This window comes from Musca domestica, unplaced genomic scaffold (genome assembly GCF_030504385.1).
Source record: "Musca domestica strain aabys unplaced genomic scaffold, Musca_domestica.polishedcontigs.V.1.1 42, whole genome shotgun sequence".
Classification (NCBI taxonomy): domain Eukaryota; kingdom Metazoa; phylum Arthropoda; class Insecta; order Diptera; family Muscidae; genus Musca; species Musca domestica.
The window spans coordinates 6,371,622-6,389,777 of NW_026712329.1; the positions used below are offsets into that span (position 1 = coordinate 6,371,622).

Consider the following 18,156-nt stretch of genomic DNA (forward strand, 5'->3'; position numbering starts at 1 on the left):
CCAATAGCATATAGCAGGTTCTGATGCTTCTGATTTAAATATCAAAAGCTCATATTTAAAAATATCGCGATTATAGAATTCTTTTTCACGACTTTAGCTTAGAGGAGGTGGGCTAAAAGCATAAACAACAAAATTTCAAAATTGAGGAATCTAAAAAATTCAGAATTTTTGGTTTGATTTTCAATAGGTTTCTTCAAAAATATTTTTAGAAAATCCACGATTATTGTTTCTAGTGTTTATATCCGCATGTATATATTTTAAAAATATTCTTGAACACTAAAGCTATACCTTTCCTTTTTCTTAAAAAAAATTCTCAAAACTCGAATATAACGAATGAGAAAATGATTTTAAAACATAAGGATATAGGATTATGGTATAAAAAGTGTTTCTTTATACAGTTTCTCTTTTGTCACTCCATTAATTCAAAAAAAAAAACGTCGATTTCGTTTTCTCAAAAATGTATTTTTTTTTAACTTTTATGCATGTCATCGCCAACATCTATTTATTATATCAATAAAAACTCGTCTAGTCTAATCGATTATCACGTGTTTGATTAAACGAAATTATATTGCGTGGGTTTTTTCGATTTTTAATTTTAATAATTACTGAATTGAAGTAGACACTTATAACAAACACATAAAAACATAACATAAAAAAAATTTATGGAAATGAAAAATAATCGAATTTCATTAATTTTAATACAAAACGCATGTTTCCGCCGTCAAATTAATGGTAATCGACAGCTATTACTATACATGTAAATGTGGCCTGAATTCAAAGTATTTTTATTTAGGGATTTGTGATGTTCTTATGCCATGTTCTCTGCCTCATGGTATTTTGTTTGCTCTGCAATGAGAACATGGTATTAGCATTTTTATTTCGATACATTTTTGTGCAATATAGCGTTACCAACAATTCGGCTTAGCGTACACAAATGTTAAACTTCGCATGGCAGAAGAATACAGGTAGATGCATCAACGCTTGGGAGCATTTATATGTCAAAAAATTTAAATGTTTTTTCAACTATAAGTAGATTTTTATATGTTTTCTTATACTACGTCATTCTGAGGCTATTATAATTCACGTTTTTCAACAATTTTCAGAAATTTAAATAATTTTTCATTCAACATTTTCAATTCTAAAATTAGTTTGATAGTTCATTGTCCCAGCAGCTGTGTCGACGCGTCTACCTATATTCTTCTACCATGCAACTTCGTAAACATAAAATGTTTATGTTAGGTCAATATCTTGAAATCCACCAAATAATAACGTTTTAAATTCGTCCCATTGTAATATTTTCCAATTACAAACATTCACATTTTTTGTATTTTTTCATTTATATTTTCCATACACGAAAAATAAGTAGTTTCAATTGTCAACGTATTTGGGTAACTTTCATATAAATACTTGTCGACTGTTGTGGTCAAAAGTAGCCTTCTTGTCCGATATTATGTAGTCTTTATCCAATATTTTTTCTCTTCGCTTACTTTTCGTTCAAAGCATCCATTCACAATAACCGCGTTTACAGTTTTGGTGTTGATTACTTATTTTCACTCTCGACACTCGTTTGTTTATGTATGTATACATAAAACTCAATAAATTTCAATTATTATTTATTTACCATTAGCTAAAAGATAAGATATGATAAGATAACGAAAATATGGTCACGTTATTTGACAACTCTGCTGGAATATGAACTCATTCATGTGAAATACATTCAAGTGATTAGATTCGTTACAGTTTTTTTTCATAAATTTTCCTCTTGTCAAATCAATTTCAAAATAACATTTATTTATGGTTCGTGTGCAAAACCATACAAGCAAATATTTCCGTGAATGGTTATTTGAGTATATATTTTTTTTTTTTTTTTGCATTTGACTCAGTACTGGATACAGTAAGCAATTCCCAAGACCTTTCATTTGATATGCTTGGCCGGATACATTTATTATTCTCAATAAGTAAATTTTGAAATTCCAATTAATTTCAACCATATTCAAGGTATTCACGCATATTCTCACATGTCACGTGAATAACATGAAAATTATGACTAAACATGGCGTGTTGAGGATGTTGTTGTTGTTGTTGTTGTTGTTTTTTTTTTTTTTTTGCTTGCATTTATCGCAATCACGATTGTATCTCGATAACGTAAATAAACAAAACAATTCATCCATCCACCTAGGCGAAAATCCATTTTCAATGATACCATCGACCTCAAACAAAACGTTTTTTTAATCATGTTTCGTTTTCTTGTAGTTGCTATTGGTCTATTTTAAAACCACAAAAGATACAAACGTCTATTTGAAACCACAAAAACAATTGTTTATCAATGCAGGTACAATAATAGTCCAACGTCAACAATATTTTGTAAAAAAAAAAAAAAAACAAAGAAAAAAGCACACCAGTGGGGGTGGGGGTAGTTTGTTTTCTTTTCGGAAAAAAAATAATTGAAAATACCCAATAGATGAGAAACATTGACATCATAGTATCACTCATTTAATTCATGAAAAATGTACGTTCAATTCTGATGGTATTTTTAACACAGAATATCGATGAGACGTCTTTTGCAATCGAGTGACAGCACTGTGGATTTGTAGTGGGAAACTAAACATAGAAAAGAGAAGGTAAACTCATGCAATCGTATGTTTTGCATGGCAATATAAAATTCCGATTTTTTTTGAAATCCAATGTTAAATCGAAATATTTTTGCCTTTGAAAAACTAGAAATATTAGTTGTGTTCCAGAACCTGCAAATTAGTACTAATTAGCACTAATTCTGCTACAACGCGTTCCCGTACTCCAAAAACTAGCAAAACTTGCTGCTCTCTCGAGAAAAAAATGGCGCTGAGTGGTGCACATTTCTGCTTGTTTTAGCTACATGAATTTGGCCGAGCAGAAATGTGCATATTGTAAATTTGACATTTAATTGGCAGGTCTAACAAGGTTGAAAAATGTATTGATACATTTCAATAAAGAAAATGATCAACTTGAAAACTAAAGGAAAAACTAATATTTGTCGTGCAAGAAACAAAAAGAGAAAATATGGAGCAACTGATGTATTCACTTTTGGATGATTCCAGCAGTGAAGAGGACTGGCTGAATGAGGAATCAGATTATTAATTATTATTATAAATTATTAATTTTAACTTATCGTCTTCAATACTCATTTTTTAAATGTTGGCGCTCTTTTCAGTAAGGTTTCACCAGTCCGATTTAGGCTGTTTACTTTTGGAATATTGAATTTTGACATTTTATCGCATTTCTGCTAATTTTCCGTTCCCTTATTTTTTGAGCAAACCTAAATGAGAATGACATTTCGAACTGTTCTCTCGTCTGCTAGTTTTACTACTAAAAAAGTACTGGAACACAACTATTATTAAAAAATTGATAATATGGATGCAGAAAAGATGGAAAAATATGCCTTTTATTAAATATAAGTTGTAAACTATATATTTCATAATAATTTGTCAGCGTATTAATCCCAAGAAACAAAAACAAACTCGTAATTGCTCATCATCTGTTGGAGAAGAGATTCTAGGAGCCAGAAAATATTTCCATGTATATGCGAATATTGTGGCTGTAATTGTCATTACGTAAACAAAGATCAGCTGATTGACATTTTATAGAACTAATCTAAACAAGTAGGATTTGAAAGTTGGATTTAGAAATCGAGTCGATCTAAAACATCTACTCCAAATGGGATGAGTTTACTGAACTCGGTAAAAAGGCAAACGTATTTTTATTGCACCACATTGACGAATTGATGGATATGCAATGGATTTCGCAAATTTGCTGGATTTCCACTTCGAGTACTATTCAATCTGAATTTCACGTGCAGTGTGAATAATGCATGAGCTTGAGCAAATAAACCGGTAAGCCATATTGTTTTTGTTTGGTGTTATATTATCAGGCATGTCACAAGAATTAATTCCCATTAACAGAATATTTTTCGCAAGTTATACTTCTACAATGTTTTCTAATGATGTGTTCTGGCACAGACTACATATTTCCACTTTTCAGATGCAAAAATATTTCGATTTAACATTGGATTTCAAATCTTTCATTCCCCTAATGTTACCATATTGAATATATAATGTTGCCACATTTACACTGAATTCGTAGTTCACTAAATCGTACGAAATCTGCAGAAGCTAAAACAAAATTTTACGATTTTGAATTGCGAAATTCAAACTATTTCGATACGATTTTGTGACATGCCTGTATATTGTCAACCCATTCGATTTTACATTGAGATCATATTATACAAACAAACAAACAACACTTTTTTTACTCATGTATTTCATAGCATAAATGTCGTCCATGTATCACACGATGTGCCCAACTACTACATATGTAAAATTTGACACTACATATGTAAATAACATATCGATATAGCCTTAAGCCAATAAATACGACATTCTCTCAAACACAACAGCTGAATGATGCTAATGTAAATGAGCTATACATCACTATCTAAATGGTCTCTTTAAATTACCTTCAAATTACATGGCAACACTATTTTTTAATGTGATCATATCCTATATGCAGCACTAATACTTGGGATGACTCGTATATCGTTTAATATCAGAATCCTCTCGTTTTGTTTTTGGCCACTTGTTTTGTTGTTGCCAAAGATTAAATAATTTTTCTTTTTTAATTTTGTCGTTGTTTTCTCTTGTTTTCACTTTGTGCCTTGTTTTGTTTATGTTGAGCGTTGATTTTAAAAGCTAAATACACAAACACACCGTACAACAACCAAGCACCCAAAAAAAGGGGGCGTACGACAGACCAACACCCGTTTAACTAGTCACAACCAACAATTTCGCGTCGGCGGTACTCACAGTGACGTCAAAGGCGCTGATCATTCAAATATTGTCTGTTCATCGCCGCAGACATGCAGCAAAAACGTGTTTCTCTGATGAGGCAAATTGTCATCCGCTAGCTGAGGTGGTGGTTGACGATATTTGATGATGCTGGCACTACTATTTGCTAACATGACACATATTTGCACATGTTGATTACATTCATACAGAGCATAGGGGCCCGATTGTTTTGAATGTACTTTGGCCTCATTGTTTTTGCTTTTAAGCGGTTGCAATACGAAATTCTATTCTATTTGTTGTTGGGAATTAAAATAAATCAGATTACAGATTAAAAACAAAAAAAAAAAAAAAAACAAGTGAAGTGAAGAAGAAAAGATGAATTTTCCAAGAGGACCTAATAGGTAAGAGCTTAGAAAATGAAACTTCATGAGATCTATAAAACCCTACACCAATACATGACAAAGACCTAAAATGGTAAAGACTAAACAAAATGCATTTTGAGCAAATGGTTTGTGTCTATACTATCCAGATAACAGCTCATGACAGGACCATGTTAATTTAAAAAACCCATTTATAGAAATATAAGACAAACAAAAATTTGAAAAATCCGAAAATTGGGTTTCAAAATTTTACTCCATAGACTTTCCCAGTTAATTGCATATGGCCTAAGCGGTTTTAATCGCTTAACATTGCTAACTATGTTGTTACGATATCATAACAATAGAGGTATTTTTACAGGGTTGCCATACCTTGACTCTGTCTTGTCCCATCTTTACACTTCTATATCTTTGTACATGAGTAACATGACGTTTACCCAAGACAATTTGTTTCGAATCAGAGTTGTATTTATTAGGTCCATTGTCTAGCATTATTATGATTGAAGTAACATTATCGAAATTTGTGACCAAAAAATGAAAAGTGCACACAAATGGAAATCAATGGAATTGACATCGAGGTGTGGGGTTTAATAGATAGGCTCGGTTTTTTTTTTTTTGTTATTTGTAAAGGCAGGATAAAACAAGTAAGCAAAGGCTACAGTCGAGCGGGGCCGACCGTTGAATACCCTACAACACTATAATAAACGATACAGTTTATATAGGCGAGATACTCGAAAGAATTCCAAAAGATATTGTGACAAATAATAAAAGAAAACCATCAGGTTTCGTTCTCTAATTTTCGAATAATAGCAACTTAAACTAATTTGCTCATTTCCAATTTATTGGTAGATGTTGCACTTAAATGGTCTTCCTAGATCTGGAACCAATATTTCCCAAAGACCTACAATCTCTCAGAAGCGGCAAAAGATTAACATTTTAATTGATTTTTGACTGAAAGGCATATATATGAGATACAGACATTTGACTATATTATCCACCAAAATCAGCGTTAGCGAAATAGTCAGAAGTGCGTCTTTCCTGTATTTGTGAATTCTCCAAAAAGTCACTGGAATGGTCATTTTCGTATTTTGTCTACAAAAGTTGGCAAACTATTTCACACATTGAATATTTTTGGATGGCCATCCGAAACTGCTTGGCTTTTGCAATGTCCGGTAACCCCCTTTCAAATGTGCGTGATGATCGGGCGATAATTACGACCTGCCGACAATTTTGCAGTTTTTTGGTCCATTTCAACCGCTAATATATGGCGATCATCTCCAAAAAGAGTAGGCTTCTATTCTGACCCTCATCTTATCTCCATGCAAAATTTCGTAAGGATCGGGCCATAAATGCGATCTGTATATGATATCCTGATATCCTAACTACTTAGTTTTGTTAGCTGTAGAAATATTACCAAATGTTTAATTCAAAATGAAAATATGCCAAAAATGTGACAAAATTGAAAAAAATATGAGAAAATTGTACAAAATCAATATTTTCATCTTTAGAGAGATATTTTTATGCGATTTTTTAGACGTTGTTTCTTTCCTGCCAAGAGGCCATTCTGAATTAATGAGAACTGTCGAAATCAGTTCAGCCGTTCTCGACATATAAGAGATCTTTCAAGCATATCTTCTTTGATAGACATAAATATCGCTATATATCCGTTTTGTTGGATCTTAACATCAATGTAATGATCAGAAGTAACCTTGTCATGGCTTTGTAATTTTGCCGGGATTTAAAATATTCGCGGTTCAATGAAAAATTTTGAATTTTTTCAACACAAAAGATATGGTCTATTTTACCCGCTAAATATTATCCGATGACCACCCAAATTGGTAGGCTTCTTCCCCGCCCTAAACTCTAGCTACATGCGAAGTTCCGCGTCGATTGGTCTATAATTGCGACCTGTATAGCTAATGCAAAATCCGACATTTTTTCAGTTTTTGGTCCATTTCGACCCCTAAATATTATGCGATTATCTCCAATAGAAATAGGGTTCTATTCTGACCCTAGCCCCACCTCTATTCAAAATTTCGTGAAGATCGGGTCATAATTGCGACCTGTAGAGTGATTACAAATTAACATGGACAGACGGACAGACGGACGGACGGACATACATAGCTAGATCGACTCAGCTCGGCGAGCTAGGAAGATCCATATATACTTTCCTATGTGGGAAACAAATATTTCGAGGTGTTACATAATTTTTGGCCCAATCAAACTTATAATACCCCGAACACATAGTGTTGTAGGGTATAAATACGTTCTGCCCTACCTTGAATTCATTGTACCATGATTGTACCATGGTACAATGATGTCAAGGTAGGGCAGAACTACCATATGATTTCAATTTTTTTATTTTCTTGGCCTAATACGTCATCATTTTTTGTTTATGTATGTGTTTTCTTTTCAATAACAAAAAAATTGTTCAGAAAACATTCAAATTCGGGTGTTTTCAAAATGTTCATTTCAACGCATGCATCCACAAAATCTAGATTTTTTGTAGCGAAATAATCCTTTAGAGTCATATAGTACATGATTTTGAAAAGAAGTGTTGACCTTTCATTCAGTTATCGCGGTTTTCAATTATTTATTCAAAATAAATGCAACAAGTTGTTTGATTTTTTATTGTTTTGATACTAATTCTGACATTACAAGCCAAACAGGTAGACCTCAATACTTGCAATTTTTTCGAAGTTGACCTACCTTCTCTTCATTGTACCATGTGTAAACCTATATTTACTGAAAATTTTATTTAGGTAAATAGTATACTAACACTGCGTTTACAATGAACAAGACAATTAAGTTAATGTAAATTACATTAATTATCAATAGACATACTAAGAGAACGTCATATTTAGAAATTGTAAACTTTTATATTAGGATGTAATATATCCTTCGTTTAGTTTTTCCTATTGTTATTAAAAAAAATGATATTGTTTTTCTTCGCAATTTATTAACAGCTCTTATTGAGGACAATTTGTTTTGTGACAGATAAAAGGTTACATAGACCAAACTGAGTTCCTGTTTCACGATTTTTTCTTTTGAATTTGGATAACAAAAATGGTAGAAATTAAAAGGTAGTCATGCATTCATGTGTTTGTATTTTTTTTTTTTTTCAAATTTATTCATTTGACAACATCTCATTGTATCAATGAGTATTTATAAATCCATTGTATATACACAAATTGGAGATGGGAACGTCCTTTCTTTTGTACATTCTAAAACGGAGCTATAAAGTAGACAGATTATGTCAAAAAATTAATAACATCATCATCCGGTTGGGAACATTACTGTATTAGGGTTAATTATTCCAAAAATCTGTCTCGTGCAAACGCTATGTAAGCCTTTCGAAAAAAAATCGGAAATATATTAAGTTCCCAAAAAGCTTCCAAAAACACTTATTCATACCTACACATTCGAACCATCGTCATCACGATTAGCATCTTAGCGCCATTCTTTTTTGACCAAAACCCAGCTTCTTCTACTCTATAATTGACTGGATACAATGACCAATGTGAGACCCATCTACTTTCCTCTTGTCTCAAATACCCACATTTGCCTTTGCCTCCAAACAAAAAATATCTACTCTGTAGATAGATACATACATATATGAGAAATGTAGAACGATTGGCATTGTTTATAATGTGCCAAAAAAAAAAAAAACAAAAAGCAAACACATATGAACTCTTTACAGTGGGACAAGAACCGGAAATTTTATTGACACGTATTTATTTAAATCAAGGTATGCGAATACTCTGTGTTTTCGCATTATTAACATTTTATTGTTTAGACTATTAAGGATTTTGAGATCAGCTGAGTTCTGTTGAACATCTGTTCATTGCGCCACTGGTATCCGTTTACATGCAAAATTTTTATCAGGTTCATTATATTTATCATTTAAATATAAAATTTTATCCGAATTAATTCATGTTATCATGAAGCATGGCTTAATCCAGATTTATTCAACCAGAAGCACCATACAAACATGTACAGATAAAATATACTGAATATACTAATGCGCTATACAATAAAGGTTAAAAATCCATGACACTTGGCCTTCTAACAAAAACCAAAAAAAAAAAACTTAAAATTATATTTGATCCATCTAAAACACATGACAAAACAATAAAGGTAGACACATTTGCTGAAACGAATATTACAACGTTTTTCTAAAGCACTCTACCGTGTAATTTTAAAAAAAGTTTAGTTTCATATTCAAAATTATTACGTGTGGCGAGTGGCATATTTTACAAATATAATAAATAATCTATTATTTTCGGCGTTCCTTGTAATGTTAAGACAGTTATATGTCACATATCTTAGGAAGACACATTTTATTTATCATGACTTAAGCTATGACTTATAAAAATACTGATTTTAAATTCAACATCCTAAGAAAACTTTCTCTGTAGTCCTCGAATGACGTTTAAAGTCACTCTTTAACGATCAAAGCTCAGAAAAATCAGCTGAAAAATATGGGCAAAATCTTAAAAATACCTGCTATATAAATTCTCAACTAAAGCGAAATCTTGCGCTGGCAATTTCCTGCAATGATAATTAGGCCAATTCGACTGAAATTTTGGTTTGACAATCCTCTACCAGTATTATAGCAAAATAACCTGCAATATTGTTGATCTTCATACTTGTCCTGGCTGACGCAAAATTACATTTTTGCATGATATTACCTTGGTAGATGTTAGTTTTCAAAACATTATATCTCCATATCAGCTTTTTCGCTACATAATTGTTGGCTATTTCTGGATTATCATTTGGTTGGCGGCTTTCATACCCGAGCAAACCTTGTGTAAATGTACTTTTATACTATGTACTAATTATGGTAGAAAAATACAGGTAGACGCATCAACGCTTGGAAACATTGATATGTTAAAAAATTTTAAATGTTTTTTCAAATATACGTAGATTTTTATATGTTTTTTTTTACGACGTCACTCGGAGTTTTATTATAATTCCCGTTTTTCAACAAGTTTTACAAATATAAATAATTTTTCATTCAACATTTTCACTTCCAGAATTGGTTTGACAGTTCATTGTCCCAGCAGCTGTGTCAATGCGTTCTATCATGGTACTAATCAAACCGATTTTGGAATTGAAAATGTTGAATGAAAAATTATTACAATTTGTAAAAATTCTTGAAAAAAAAATCATATTATAACAATCTCTGATTTGCGTCGTATAAAAAAACATTTAAAAATCCACTTATTTTTCATAAAACATTTTAAAAATTTTGACATATCAATGTTCTCAAGCGTTGATGCATCTACCTATATTCTTCTACCATGGTACTATTGTTTAAAACATAAAGACGAATTTAAAACAATATAACTATAATTTGTTTATTAACAATTAATACGTGTTTTAATTGTTAAAAATTATAGATTATTGGTTCACGCACAAGTACTCTTTAAACTTATTTGAATCTAGGCAGGAATCAAATTATTCCGTTCAATTAGTCAGGAATGTTGAATATAACTTTTCCGTCTATATTATTCACATTGGCAAGGCAACGTTTACATTGCAACAATTTACCCATTTAATTGTCTACCATGATCTATAGAACGCAGTTTCTCAACTTTATCATGGTGTAGCATTTAAATCGAACAAAATGCCTTAAATGTAAACACGGCCTTATGCCTTATCTTTACATGGAAAGTTTATTTTAAAAAGCAGTTGAGTTGACTGATGAGAGGAATAAAAACAATTTCTTCCTTCTCCTTTCTCATTCAAAAAATTTTAAAAGAGCTTACATTCTTATTGATAAAAGGATTTTAAATGTGTAGTATTTATTTGAAAATCAACACCTATTTATTATCCAAAAAAGGCAAGGTGGGTCAAGTTGGGAATCAATTGACCTGCCTGGCCAAATAACCGGTAAGTAAGAAAAAAACATTGTTGATTTGAAAGGTATTGTAGAAAGTTGTCATCATTCAATATTTTTCTTTTTCGTTTATGATTTAAGTTCTAGTGAAGAATTTGGTGATACAATTTAAGTTTTTAAAACGGGTATGTTTAAAATTTATTCTAGGGTCAATATGTCACTATGCCGCCAACAAGAGAAGCGTTACAGTTGCAATTAATTTCATTTCTGTTTTAAAATTTTATGTATTGTTTTCTTTTCTCAAAAGTATGACATGAATGTTTTGAGTGTCCTTGCGGATTGAAACTTAATATTCAAGCGCCCCCAAAACTGTAAGGCCCTGGTGTTAAACTGAGACCTGAGGGAGCATTGTTGAGTTTATCTGTGACAGTAAGGGTTTTATGCAAAAAACCCCAACGTTATTATCATACCATATATAATATTTTAACTAATATTTAAGAAATAAACACAAATGTAATAAACATTCAAACTAAAGTACATTGTTTTTCTTTATCTCTCTTTTATTTTCATAAAAATGATCAACCAAATAAAATCTACTTTTTAATCCTACGACGTATTCATCAAATACACAATTACAGCGATGCAGCCGTTTCCAGTTTTCCATACTGCACAGAATCTAGCCTAAATTTCTCAACAAACGCCACCGGCTACAGCGAAGATGATACAGAATATAATACCGGAAGACGTAACAAGACATCGAGGGTAAATATTTATTATTAGTTGTTTTCCTTTTATCGATTGCCACATATATGCAAATGCTACACGATTTTCGAAACGACATGGACATAGAACCACCTCTCCAAGACCGCTACATTGACGAAACATGGAAGGGATTTGAGCTTGTGAAGTCGTCAGGATGCCCACGCACTATTCACCAATGGTTTGCATCGCACCTTACACACAAAGATCGCTAGAAAAAGCTAATCTAAAGTTTTTAATGAAATAAATATTAAAGAAATATAAAATAAATAACTACAAAAAACAACCAGCATTTTTTCAACATTTTAATATTAGCATCAACACAAAACATAACCTTTAAAGTATTCCATGTCTTTTAGTATAGATATTTAACATATAAAAACAATAATCATGAAGAGCTGTTTGGTTTTGTTGGTGCAATAGAAAAGATGAAATAAAACTGATATAACTCAACGAAGGGCTTTTGGAAAGTCCCTGGCTTTGTAAAGCCACAAGAAATATCTTTAACACATCTTGAACAATAAAATCCTCAAAACATCAAAAGAAAATTATCTGTTCCCATTTTTCTTAATTTTTATAGGGGTACACAAATCGGTTTTTGAGCCTACTGACTTTTTCCATCTTTTAATTACTGCCTGATTCAAATTAAATGAGGTTTTTGGGTCCAAGAAAAATGTTGTTTCAATGCAACAGAACCTTTCGATTCCTTAATTGCGAACTTGTTGGATTATTTTAAGCAATAACACTCCCGCCGAAGCAAAGTTGAATTTTGGATTTAATTCGAATACTCATTTTTTTTGATCTGAATTACCAATAACTGACAACCGAACCACTATAGGGAAACAACAATTTTTCCTCTACAATGATCACAATAAAAAGTACAGGCAGTGTTCGCCAAAAAAATCTCATCTTCTCTTATTAAGTAAAATGGCTTTCGGCAAACCATAGCTTCAATAGAATAAGCTCCACGCAAAACCAAACATAGGCATTGATCCTCAGAAGGGATATCCTATACTGTTCATATGAACACATTTCAGGTTATGGTGTAGTATCTAGAATATTGATAAATATCTTGTCTACATTACATCAAATTTGCAACAAAAAAACGAACCTTTAAACATTTACTCTTTTTTCTTGTTCAATTTAATAATATAGCAAGATCCTCTATCGCATCGCATTATTGAGAAAAGACGACGGGATCGGATGAATTCATGTTTGGCTGATTTGTCACGTCTTATCCCACCGCAATATCAACGTAAAGGACGTGGTCGCATTGAAAAGACGGAAATTATTGAAATGGCCATTCGTCATTTGAAACATCTACAGAGTGAGTGCATGCAGAAGGAGAACGATTATCGGATGGGTTATACGGATTGTATGAAAGAAGCTGCTAAATTTCTATACGATAGCCAACAACAGGAGTTTTGTTATCGCTTGTTGGCCCGTCTACAAGAGCACTGTGAAGAGGTTATGAAAAGTAAGTGCTGTGTACTGTTAATGCAAGTGTTTGAATAATTGTTTTTTTTTTTTACTTTGCAGATGACTGTTTCCGTAGTCGTGGTTGTCATACAGCTGCCGACAATATCAGTGCGTCCAGTGGCAGCCCCCATCAAACGTTTCATGCTGTACCGCCCTTGTGCCAATTGCGCGATATGTTAGGTACCTCAGACATCGAGCATAGCAACGATCACAACGATGTCAAAGATCTCAGTTTCCGCAATCATTTGAATCAATTGCATCGTAATAATGCTGCTGCAGCGGCGGCAGCAGCAGCTGCGGCCTTGGATAACAGCACCAATGAGGCACATCCCAACAGTGCGGGTAATAATGCTGCGCCAGCAGCTGTCAATACCACCACAACAACCTCGAGCACAACAAATGCCAACAGCGGCAACACAACCAATATTCCTAATAATTCAACTGTATCAAATCCAGGTTCGGTAATAACCACATCGAATAATGCTACAAGTTCTACAGGACCTGCTGTTAGTGGTGCCTTGGGAGTCGCCACATCCACTCAACAGCCCCATCAAGCCCCAGTAATAACGTCCACCGCTCCAGCATCCCTCCATCATCACACAGATTCCAGTAATCATGATTTTGACTCATCACGTGAACCCATTTTGCATACTGACACCTCCAATATGCATTCGCCACCTCCCCGTGACACTCTATTGGGCTCACATCATGGCTCCCATAGCCTTCCACATTCGCATCACTCTGCCCACATGGCTCATCATCATAATCAGGACAGTCTGTTGCATGGTAGTCGGCTGCGCAATTTTTCGGAATCTTCTCATGATATTGAGCACAACAATAACTACAAGTACAAAAATCACATCAAGGAACGTTTCAATCATGAGCTGCACGACGAGGAGACATCATCGGAACATTGTCCAGCCCCACCAATGTTACAGAGTGAAAATTCACATGCCCATTCCGAACACTCGAAGGATGGTACCGAACCCGAAATTGCTCCAATTATGGCGAAAAAACGCAAGATGGCCGAAGCTTTAAATGCCCACTGTGAGAATACCGTTGATGACGCCGATCTGAGAATAACACCTGCCCAAAGAGCCAGCAATGTTGCTGCATCCGCTTCCTTTCTCTGCAACAATGCAAACAATAACAGCAATGCCAGAGAAGAGAAACCATTTACCCCGTTCAGTGATATAAAAACAGAAGCGACAACTGCCAGCAACGGACCGTCGAAGCCCCACCTGAGTGCTCCCACCAGTACCACCGCTCCACTGCCAACCCGTAGTTTTGCCGTACCCATATTTGCCCTACACAGTCAAGGCACGTATTATGTACCACTCAATGTTGATTACAATATACTGATACCATTCCTCAATGGTATTGATCTTTTGGAAAAGAATTTCAACAGTATGCCGGTTGTACATCCCATCAATATCAATGTCAATTTTATGCCCACCTCCTCAGCATCACTGTTGGCCGCTGCTGCCGCTGTTGTGGCCAGTAAACAACAACATCCAGCAGCAGCGGCGGCCGCGGCCATAGCTAAAGCAGCAAAGTTAGAAGCTATCTCCAATACCAATGGCTGGTAAAGAAAATACGAAAATACGTATGATTTCCTAACCATCAGCAGTGAGTATTTGTTGGAATCATGCCCATACACCCAAAAATGTACAACTTTTCATGCTATCCAACTGTTGAAGTTCAACAGAACGTTACAGTTTTTGTCTGCTATGTTCATATTTATCGTGGATATATATCATCAATGAACCTGACAAACCACAAATGAACCACCTACACAAGTGTACATTCATATATATTTATTAACTGTATGGCACATATTGTCGAGAAGTATATGGAACAACTACCTCAGATTTCTGTGAAAAAAATGAAGAAAAACAAAACTAAAAAATGTATAATAAAGTAATCATCAAATGGTTTGTTTTTTATATGTAGCTAGAATCTAAAGGTACATACACACCAAATAAATACATCATATATGTAACAATACAGGAACAAAACCTCCCACGTGCAAGGGGAATCTAACAATATATTCCAAGATAAATGTCAAATAAATATCATAGATTAATTAGATTATCAGAATAAACTAGCAACATTATTGGGATAATCTTGTAAAAATCTTCTAAAGATAATGTGTATAGGTTATCATATTAATATGAATTGACCATTCAAGTGACAAGTATAAAAAATAATATAAAACGTTTCATTTATTGTTCACCTTTAAGATCCACCCCCCCCCCCCTGCACAAGATGTTCAAAGGATAACATGCATATATTTGCCAAATTAATATGCAAATTTATTGTTCTAGAACCTGCAAGAATCTATTATTTGTACAATTGTTTTTCGATATCATAAAGGAAAAATCGGTTATCGAAGTAACAAGATTAACATTCTTGCAGTTCTGGAATTTGTAAGTTCGAGTTACACAAAGACATAAAAAGAGGAGAGTGTAGTCATCACTTAGCCTGAATGTTACTATGATGTCCGAACTTACCTCCAGCCATTAAGTTGTGTCTGCAAATGTTGCATCAACATCTCTTTTCAAGTATCCATTGGAGATTATGTCACCCAAAATACGCCTGACAAAACTGAAAAAAAGTTCTTTCAATTGAAATTCAGTTGAAGTTTTAAACTTCCATTGAATTGTTTATGATTTGAAAAATAGTAGTTTTGTATAAATATTAGAAAATATTATTTTTTATATTGAAAAAATGTATAACATAAAATCAAAATATACAAAATAATCTTAGAAAGATATAAAAATTATCCATATAGTACAGACATACATACATTGTAAAATTAAGAAGGTGTAGTCATTTCAAATAAGCATACCCATCTATGCAATTTCTGTAATTTACCTTGTCATAGAGAACAGGTTCTCATGTCTGATTTGTGTATGCATATTGGGATTATAAACATAAAATCTGACATAAGATGTTGTCAAATGAATTATTTTGAAAAAACATGTAAACACACGATTGCTGACTTTACCTTTTTAATTCTACAATGCATACATATTCGCATTTTGAAATTATAATAAAATTCATAAGCATAAATTTGTGTAGAAAATGTATATGTAAAAAAAAAACAAAAAAAAAAAAAAAAAAAAAAAAAAAAAAAGTATATATATATATATATATATATATATATATATATATATATATATATATGAATTTGAGTACCTGTTTAAATTTTATATTAAAAAAATAAATACACAACATTTTTCACTAATATTAAATTAATTATATAAGTTTTGTCTTCTAAAAATCTAAATGTAATTTTATATTATCATTAAAATTTTGCATAAGTTTGACACTTTACTTAAATTATTAAAATAAATAATTTTTTTAACTGGTTTTGACAAAACTGTAATCATTTTGCTCCATTGGGGAAGTTGAGCGGTTCTCCGGGTTTATACTCTATTACACTTTTTTAAAAATCCGATAGTTAGACACATGTTAGATAATCCTGCATTAGTTCATAAAACGCAGCATCATATGATTTATTAAAAAATATATATATTCAATGGCTAACAAATATTAAGTTCTAGCACAAAGTGTAATATAAAAGAAGCACAAATAATTATTTAATTTGTAAAATATAATACTTATCATCCCTTCGATAAGATTTTTAGTACTCTGGTCGTGCATCATTTTTGATCACTGCAAAATAACACGTTCTGAGATATGTACGTGATTTTGGAAGGAGGACGAAAAAATATAAATTATTTTTGTACTTTCTACCTATTGTCTCATCTATGAATTTAGAACGCAACTTCAATTATAAAATTACAGATATTTTTATAGTCGATTCCAGTTTTAATATGAATTAACGAAAAACAATATAAATAAACTTTTTGATAACTCAAAGCCATACTTTAGTTATTTCCGATTTTATCTTTAGGTATCTTTTATCAATGAGGTCAGAATTTAACACCGATTGTTACTTTCAGAATTCGTGTTAAAAAATAGGTCGGAGATGCTGTATCATAAAGTTTAAAACTAAGAAGAAAAAAGTCAAATTAAACTTCCTGCTGATGAAATATCGGAAAAATAAATTATAATATATAAATAACAAATTCGTCTATTTTTATATATATTCTTGAATTTTATTATAATTTCAAAAATGTTAAGAATTGAACATAAAAATTACTCACACATAATATTTATATTTTTGATTTTTTATTCAAATTTTGTGTGTACCAAAAGAAAAATCATTTGTTATCTTTGTAAAACAAACAAACCACGTATAAAAAATATGAAACTATTATATAGAAATTTTAAATGTTACTTTTGATGTTATTACATGTTATAAGTGTTATACTATGCAAATGCGTTCTAAATGTGTACTATATGTGTTGAAAAAAAATAAATAGGAATCTTTAAAAGATTTAAAAAGAAAAACAACCTATATACATATGTGAAGTCTCCAGAAAGCAACAAACTTAAATGAAGAAAGAGGAACCTAGTCATGATTGATAAATTTGAATTTGTTAAAATTAAAAAAAAAATCTATTTGGTAAGTAATTTACCAGTAACAACAACAAAACGGAGAAAAAACGTTGATATATTTGTGTAAAGATAATTATATATTGCTATGTGCTGAAAACAACAAAAAATGAAAAAAAAAATAAAATGTCAAGAAACAATTTCCCATCCATCTATAACATTTTTTAAAAAAATAATTTTGTTTTCTTATTTCTTAACCTTTTCATTTATTATATTCTTATCCTTTACTATATATTATTATTTAGTTTCAATCTTAATATATATATAAAAAGCTATTTAATAATGTATGTAGTTAGTTCTATGTAATCTAAATTTAATTTCTTCTTATACACCTTTTTTAATAATTACGTTA

The 18,156-nt window shown here is 32.0% G+C and overlaps 1 protein-coding gene across 4 annotated transcripts in view; it reads left to right on the forward strand.

Annotated features, from left to right (window-relative positions):
• Positions 1-16,377, forward strand: part of LOC101894880 (transcription factor cwo) — a 49,762-nt gene extending 33,385 nt beyond the window's left edge. The window contains exons 1-4 of one of the 4 annotated variants that reach the window (XM_011295402.3): positions 5,076-5,221; positions 11,678-11,801; positions 12,954-13,275; positions 13,338-16,377. In XM_011295402.3, coding sequence (XP_011293704.1) covers positions 5,196-5,221; positions 11,678-11,801; positions 12,954-13,275; positions 13,338-14,866 — 2,001 coding nt within the window. In that variant the 5' untranslated portion in view covers positions 5,076-5,195 and the 3' untranslated portion in view covers positions 14,867-16,377. Of the gene's footprint in view, positions 1-5,075; positions 5,222-10,906; positions 11,093-11,677; positions 11,802-12,953; positions 13,276-13,337 lie in introns of those variants that run through there. The other 3 variants (XM_020037769.2, XM_059126973.1, XM_059126974.1) reach the window with 3 other exon arrangements.
• Positions 16,378-18,156: the final 1,779 nt, after the last annotated feature.